Source organism: Monoraphidium neglectum, assembly GCF_000611645.1.
Source record: "Monoraphidium neglectum strain SAG 48.87 unplaced genomic scaffold scaffold00942, whole genome shotgun sequence".
Taxonomy (NCBI): Eukaryota; Viridiplantae; Chlorophyta; class Chlorophyceae; order Sphaeropleales; family Selenastraceae; genus Monoraphidium; species Monoraphidium neglectum.
The window spans coordinates 9345-16943 of NW_014012686.1; the positions used below are offsets into that span (position 1 = coordinate 9345).

General features: G+C 69.9%; 1 protein-coding gene across 1 annotated transcript; it reads left to right on the forward strand.

Moving 5' to 3' along the window:
* Positions 1-2188: 2188 nt before the first annotated feature.
* Positions 2189-6260, forward strand: MNEG_6011 (hypothetical protein; the record flags this gene model as incomplete). Its single annotated transcript, XM_014045516.1, has 3 exons — positions 2189-3103; positions 3915-4299; positions 4414-6260. The coding sequence occupies 3 exons, from the start codon at positions 2189-2191 to the stop codon at positions 6258-6260; spliced, it is 3147 nt and encodes a 1048-aa protein (XP_013900970.1).
* Positions 6261-7599: the final 1339 nt, after the last annotated feature.

A 7599-nucleotide genomic window follows, 5' to 3' on the forward strand; every position in this document is an offset into this window, starting at 1 on the left:
ACAGATGGGATTGCCCGCACAACAAGGCGCGGCCATGTGACTTGCATGGCCATGCACGCTGCGACAAAGGAAGCCAAAACGCTAATGCTATGCTGCGCTGAAAAGGAGCGACCGTTGGCCCTTTATAACCCTTGTCCTGTCACCCGCTATCCGACAGTGCTGGCTCTCGCACTGGGAGCAGCCGAAGCAGGCTGCTCCTAGGCCAAGTATGGAGCGTCACCAAGTGCGTATAGCACTTGCGGCCCTGGTGCTGGCGGTCTCTGCATCCTCAGACCACCGAGTTTTTGGAGCCTTGTCGCTGGCCCTGTTCTTCCTGGCCGTGGTGCCGGTGGTATCACAGAGACAGGCAGCCGCTGGAACCAGCGGTCGGGCCCGCAGCCCCGCTCCGCATGGCGTCGCCGCTGCTCGCGTCAGTCGCGGCCTGGGGTGCGCCGAGGCCCGCGCATGGTTGGCCCTGCTGCTCTGGCTGGCCCAGCGCCAGGCCTCATTCTGGGCGATCAGCATCCTTTACTTGTTTGTCGTCCTGCTGCCCATCGAGAAGGAGGCAGCTGACGCAAGCATGCAGGCTGAGCGGGAGAGTGCCCCAGATCACTGGGCAGCAGCGGCCCCTGTGCAGAGCGACGCTGGCGAGACGGCCGCCGCAGACCGCGGAGCAGACGCGGATGCGGCCGCCCTGGCCGCTGCGGCTGGCGCAAACCGCACAAAGTGCGAGGCGAGCGCCGCGTTGGGGCAAGCAGGCGGCGGCGCCAGCGGCGCGCCGCTGCGCGGCAAGGACCAATCTGCAGTGCATCATGGCCTGGCGGGCAGCACATCCAGCAGGTGAGGGCGGGGCCGCCAAGCAGCCCTGTGGTTGCGCGCTGCACGCAGGGCCGGAACTGTGCCGCATGCGGGTCCTCGCAGCCCGTGTTGCCGGGCTTGATTGTGGCGCTGTGCTAGCAGCGACAGGGCAGTAGCACGGCCCACGAGTGCATGTGCTTCGCAGTTTCACGATTTGTGAACTTCTATGCAAACCCCAAATCAACAACCTCGCAGGGCCGCCGCAGCAGCAGCGGCTGCTGCCGCCGCGCCCCTGGCCTCATTGCTGGTCGCCCACCGCGGCGCCTGCAAGGGTGCGGCGGCGATCGCTGCCAGCGACCCGGGTGCGGAGTCGCCAGCAGCGGAAGAGGCGGCGGCTTTGCATGACGTTGCAGCATCCGGCGCGGGGGACGAAGAGTCCTGGGCAGATGAGGACGCCGATGTTTTTGAGGACTCTGCATCCTTGCGCCAGGACTCTGCCGCGGTGCTGCTGCCACCGCTGCAGCCCAGGGCACCCCTGGCATACTCGGATAGCGTTGATGCGGGAGAGGGCGCCTCGCCGGGGCCGGCAGAGGTGGCTTCAACGACGGCCTTTCCTGTTGCAGCCGCGGCAGCCGCTAACTGCAGCACAGGCGCTGGGGCGGCTGTTGATAGCTGCGCGGCCGATGTTGCGGCGGCGACAAAAGCAGCAGGGGCAGCTGTGCCGGCCACTGTGGCAGCCCCAACAGCGGAGGCAGGCGGTCTCAGCTCCGCGCCTGACAAGGGCGCCATCCCGCCCGCACCGCCGCTGCTGCCGGCGCTCCTCGACCCGCATCTGCTCACGGCCGCGGGGCCGGCCGCTTTCGAAACTCTCAGGGAGGACGCAGTTGCGCCAACGGACGAGGCAGCAGCGGCCGATGACCCCGTTGCATCTGACGAGGCGCACGACGAGTTTTGGGGGCAGGGAGACGAGGAGATATTTGAGGACTCAGCGCCCCTGCGCCAGGACTCGGCCGCAGTGCTGATGGGGCGGCCGCTGCCGCCGCTCCGGCGGCCGCAGCCCTTTCAGCTGCTGCAGCCCCTCGACAACTCTCCTTGTGACAGCTCGCTTCGGCGCAACGACAGCTCGAGCGGCAGCAACACAGAGGAAGGCGGCGCCCTGGGGCCGAGTGAGCGTGCTCTCGCGGCCGCCGTCCCTGCCGAGGCTTTAGAGGCCGCACTTGCCAGCGGTGGTGGCAGCGTCGTCGGCGGCGGAAACTCAGTCGCAGCATCGGATACAGCTGCACCCGTGGCCGGCCCATCGGTGGCCACAGCAACGGCAGCTGCCTTGGGCGCAGCTGTAGCGAGCGCAGCAGCATGCCATGACGGGGCTGTGCCCGGCGTGGCGCCCGGGGCTGCTCAGCCGGCTTTGCAGATGGTGCCCTCTGCCGCTGAGGACTCCTCTTGCAAGGCAGCATCGCTCGCCGTGCAAGGAGGGGTGGAGGACCAGGGGCAGGCCCCGCCGCCAGCACCGGCGCCGCTAGATCTGCACCGCCGCGCGGCCACGGCGCCAGGTGGCGCTGAAGCGGACAAGCTGGTGGCGGCTGCCAACAAGGCGGGCGCGTTGGATGAGCCCGTTGTGTCCGAAGAGGCATGTGATGAGTTTTGGGGGGAGAGAGATGAGGAGATATTTGCGGACTCTGCGAATCTGCGCAAGGACTCGGCCGCAGTATTGATGGAGCGGCCGCTGCCGCCTCTGCCGACACTGCGGCCCCTGCAGCACCTTGAACCCCTGGACGACTCGGATGGCAGCGAAGCAGGCGACGGCACGCCGTCGCCGGCGACCGTCGAGGTCGCGTCGGCGCGGCTCCGCGCCGCGCCAGACGCGGACGCCGCGCCGCCCGCGCCGCCGCTGCTGCCGGCCGGTTTGGTCGCTGAGCTGCTGGGCGCAGATGCGGCATCCGAGCCTGGTGGCGACAGCCAAGACGAGAGAGACGGCGCTGCAGCCACATCTGCAGCTGCGCCCCCGACAGGCAGTCAGTCTGCGCCGGGCGACGCTTTGGGCACGGACGCCTGCTTTGGCGATGATAAGCTCATCTTGCAGCAGCAGCAGCAGCAGCAGCAGCAGCAGCAGCAGCAGCAGCAGCAGCAGCAGCAGCAGCAGCAGCAGCAGCAGCAGCAACAACAACAGCAGGAGGAGATGGCAGGCGGCTCCACGCCCCAGGCGTCTGCGGCGCCGGGCGCCGCGCTCGCAGGCGCCGTTGGTGCTGGCGCTGCAGCGGGCGCGGCGCACGGGCGGCCGCACGCCGCTGAGTCCACGTTTCGTGTGTCAGAGGCCGGCGGGGACCAGGTGTCAGCGGTCGAGCTGCCTGCGGCCGCGGGCGCAACACCGCCATCCGACCCTGCCGCCTCAGGCGCCTTGCCGCCTGCGGCGGCTGGGGCCGGCGTGGGCACGGCGCGCAGCTTAGAGGCTGGCAAGGGCGAGCCAGGGCGGGCCCTGGCCTCTGCACTGGGCCCGGCGGGCGCAGACGCCTTGGGGATGGCCGCCGCAGAGGAGCGCAGCGAGGTGGCCGTTGGCGCAGGGTCTGCTAGGTGGGTGGGCTGCATCAGCTGGCTGACAGACCCTTGTTGGATGGGTTGTGGGGCGTGCTGTGCGCGGCGACAGCCCCGCGGGGCTGCGCCAGCCATGTATGACCCGTCAGGCATTTCACATGCATTTCGCGCCGCCAGCTTCACCTCTCTTGCGCACGCAACGTCTCCCTCCCTCCCGCTTCTCACTCTTGAACGGAACCCGCGTCTGCGACGCACCCACCCCTCCCCCATTTATTGCGTTTCGCAGCAGCTCGGCAGCGGGCGCCGCGGACGACGACCCTGGTGCCCCTTGGCAACAGAACGTCGGTTTTGCCCTGGCACCAGCCGCCGACGCCGTCGCCGCAGGCGCAGGTGCAAGCCACCAGCGGGAGGCGGCGGCGGCGGCTGCTGGGGCGGCCGACGGCTGGAGTCAGGATCAGTCTCCTCAGTCTCTCGCCCCTTCAGACGGCAGGACCGGGCATGGCAGCCAGCCACCAGCTCCACAGCAGGCGAGCCAGGGCCCGCCGCCGCCCCCCCTGCCGGCCAGCGAGGGGCCACCCCTCCCCTGGCCGCCGTTTGCACCGGCACAGGCTGCCGCGCCGGTGCCCGGGCCACGGCCGCCGGCGCCGGCGCTGTTGCTGCCGCCGGCGCTGCTGAACTCGCACCGCCGCTCGTCTGTGGGGGCGGCTGCGCTGGGCGCAGGCGGCCTGGGGGTCGCCGCTGCTGCCGCTGTCGCAGAGCACGAGGAAGAGGAGGATGTGCAGCAAGAGGGCTGGCTCCAGGGTGGGGGGGCAGGCGAGCAGACGCAGCAGCAACGGCGGCATCAAGGTGTTGAGACTGAGGAGCAGCAGCCGCAGCATGTGCAGGAGCAGGAGCCGCAGCAGGAGCGGCAGCAGCCGCAGCAGCAGCAGCAGCAGCAGGAGCCAAAGGAGGAGCAAGAGGTGGTGCACGAGCCGGCTGTTCTGCCATTCGATTGTGCCCCTCTACCACCTGTCGGCGTCTCTGCTCACGAGACATCCCAGCGTGCGCCAGGTGGGCCGGCGGCAGCGGGCAGCGCGCCCTCGCCCCCGGCTCCGCCCGGGCCGGCAGACGGCGGCCCCGGCGCGACGTCACCGCAGCGAGCATTGCCGGCCGCATCTGCGGCGCAGCGCCTCGGGGATTCGGCGCTGCTGCCGCCGCCGCCGCCGCAGCAGCAGCAGCAGCAGCAGCAGCAGCAGCAGCAGCAGCCACGGTCAGGGGTGCACCGCTACCTTGATGCACCACGGCCCGGCCGCATCCTGGGGGCGGACCAGCAGCCGGAGGACGTGGCGTGGAAACACTGGCAGCCGCCTCAGGAGCAGCAAGGAGACGGGCAGCAGCAGGGGCAGGACCAGCAGCAGCAGCAGCGGCAGCAGCAGCAGCAGCAGCAGCAGCAGCCCGAGCGTGGACACGCTGAGGGCGAGGACAGGAGACCCGCAGATGCGCCCCCAGCGCACGCGCAGGCGCCACGCAGCCGCGAGCTGGCACCGCCGCTTGCACCTCCTCTGCTGCCGGCGCCGCCGCAGCTGCACAAGCGCGCAGCCGCGGCTCCGCCAGTGGGCACGGATCCTCCTCGGTTGCGGCCAAGCCCTGACGGGCTGCCCGCCCCTGCAGTGGGCGCGGCCAGCGGCGACGGGTGGTTGCCCCTGCAGGACTCCCGCGCTGCAGCACCGGCGCCGAGCCCGCGCCCTGCAGAGCCTGCCTCCACGATGCGGCCGCTTGGGTCGCCACTACCGCGCGCGCTGCCGCAGCCGCACGCAGGCGCAGGCTGGACGGCGGGCGGCAGCCCGCGGGCCGAGTCTGTCGGCAGCTGGTCTGATGACGACGCCGCCTTCTCCATCGACCAGCACAGCTGCTGGAGCGACTCTGAGGCTTCAGTCGCGCTCGGCGCTGCCACAGGCGCCGCTGCCGCTGCGCAACAACAACAGCAGCAGCAGCAGCAGCAGCAGCAGCAGCAGCAGCCGTACAGTCGTGCCCGGGGGTCGTTCGCATTCCGCGCCCCGGCCGCCGCGGCCGCTGCGGACGGCAGCCGCCCTGCGCCCTATTCGCCAGCCCTCAACCCCAGCAACAGCAGGGGCTCCTGGCCTGCCGCAGGGCTGGAGGGCGGGGCCGCCGCTTCGTCGGGCGACCGTCTCGGCGCCGCGCGGCAACTGGCTGCGTCCGCCCCTGCCGCAGCCGCCTCGCCCGTGCCCGTGCCCGTGCCCGTGCACGCGGCCGCACGCGCCGCGCATGCGCCCGCCGCGGCCCGCACGGGCGCGTCCTCCCCCTCCCCGACGCCCTCGCCCGGCGGCCCCGGCCGCCCGCGCTCGCGGTCGGCCAGCGACCGCTTTGCCGACCCTCCGGAGGTCAACGTGGCGGACGTCCCGCGGCTCGCCGGCAACGTGTGCGTCGCGGAGCGCGTGCGCGCGTTTGACCGGCGCTACTGCTATTCTGACCCCCCCGTCGTCGGCATCAGTGACCTCCCCCAGCTGAAGCCGCTATCCACTGCGCGCTGCAGCAGCGCGCGGAGCTCTGTTGATAGTGACCACAGCGGCGGCGGCCCGGGCGCGGGCGCGCACGCGAGCGCGCCGCTGCCCTGGAGCGTGAGCACGAGCTCGCGCGTGCAGCTGCGGCAGCCGGCCGGCCCGTCGCCGGGCGCGGCGCGGCCGCGCGTCTCTCCGCTGCCGTCGCCGATGGAGTCGCCGCTGGCGCGGCGGCTGCAGGACAGGTCGGTCAGCGGGCGGCCCAGGGGCCTGGACCGCCTGAACGCCCTGATCGCCGCGGCCCGCGACGCGGAAACGCAGGCCAGGGCCGCCGTGGCGGCGGCGTCCTCAGCCGCGTCGGGGTCCCGCGTGACGCTGCCCGGCCAGTCGCCGCCGGGCCACATGTCTGCGCCCGCGGCTGTCGGCTTTGGCGCGCCCCGGCGCGCGCCCCGCTGACGACGGCAGAGGCCGCAGTGCGAGCCGCGGCGTGTGCGTTGTTGCCGCCAGTGTCGCCGCTGCTGGAAGCCGGCGGGGCGCGCACGCCACATGGCAGGGGCGGCGTGTGGCGGCGTGTTTGTGCGCGCTGCGTCTGTATCACCTCGAATCCGCAAGGGCACGGTGGCTGGCGGCGGCGAGCACGGTGTCTCTGAATTTACACCTTCTGGCAGCCTCGGCCGGGATGCGGGGTGCCCGAGCCGTGAGGTGCATAAGGGCACCCTCCGGGCTGCGCCTGGACCGCCCGCTTTGCGCCCTTTGAAAATGGATTGGTCGGGCTGCATTTCAGCCTCGTTTCCCGGGTATTGAACGCCTACACCGCAAACCCTTCATGCATGAAACATGAGCCGATACTTCTGCTTGATGCCCTCGTTGGCTGCCGCCCGCCTCGGTCAACTGACCGCTGTCTGTCATTTTGAACTAGAAAAAAAGTGAACCAGCCGCGCGGCAGCCTTACGGCTATCGAATGCGTGCGCACCGGGCCACGCTTGCACACCACGACTCGGCTACGGCCGTGGCCCGCCCGCCATTCCAGGACGGCCCGTGGCTTCTGACCCCACCCTCAGCGGTCTGTGCCTGGGCGCTGCTGCTGCTGCAGCAGCAGCCTTTAGGCCCAGAACTTTGAGGGGTATATGTTGTGCATCACGTATGCAAGCTGTGCCTGCCGTTGGCGGTGTTGTGTTCGCGCAGCCTCGCGTCGCGCACGCGCTTGGCACTTCTGCATTGACCACCATTAAATCGCGTTTGACTGGCAGCAGGGCCTTGCGCCAGAAGGAAAACAGGCACGGGCATATCTGTTGTAAGCCAAGGAATGGCTGGAAGTTTTCTGGGCCTTGTGGTGGCCGACAAAGCCAGAGAGCGGTCTCTTTTCGCATGTGACCGTGATATGGGTTGTTGGGCTGCAAGGGGAGCTGTCGACACTGCAAGAGGAGGCCTGCATAGATGACGTGATGCAGTACTGAGCAGTTATCATAATGTGGCGGCAGTTCGCCGTGTTTCAGGGTGGCCGCGTGCTGCACATCAGCATGTCAGGTGCCAGGTGCATTACGGTAGTGCACGGCCAGCACGCTCAATGACGTGCTGCGACACACCCATGTCTTGGCTCATTGCCACCCGCCGCTCTTGGTGCAAGCATATATCACTTTACATGTGTACGCTAATGCATCCAGCAACCTCGTAGGCCAACCTAGGGCCGAGTGATCAGAGGGGTATGGCAGGACTGGCGGAGCAGTGGTTCCGGATAGCGGACGAAGACCATGATGGAAAGATATCTGGTGGAGAGGCCGTGAGGTTCTTCACT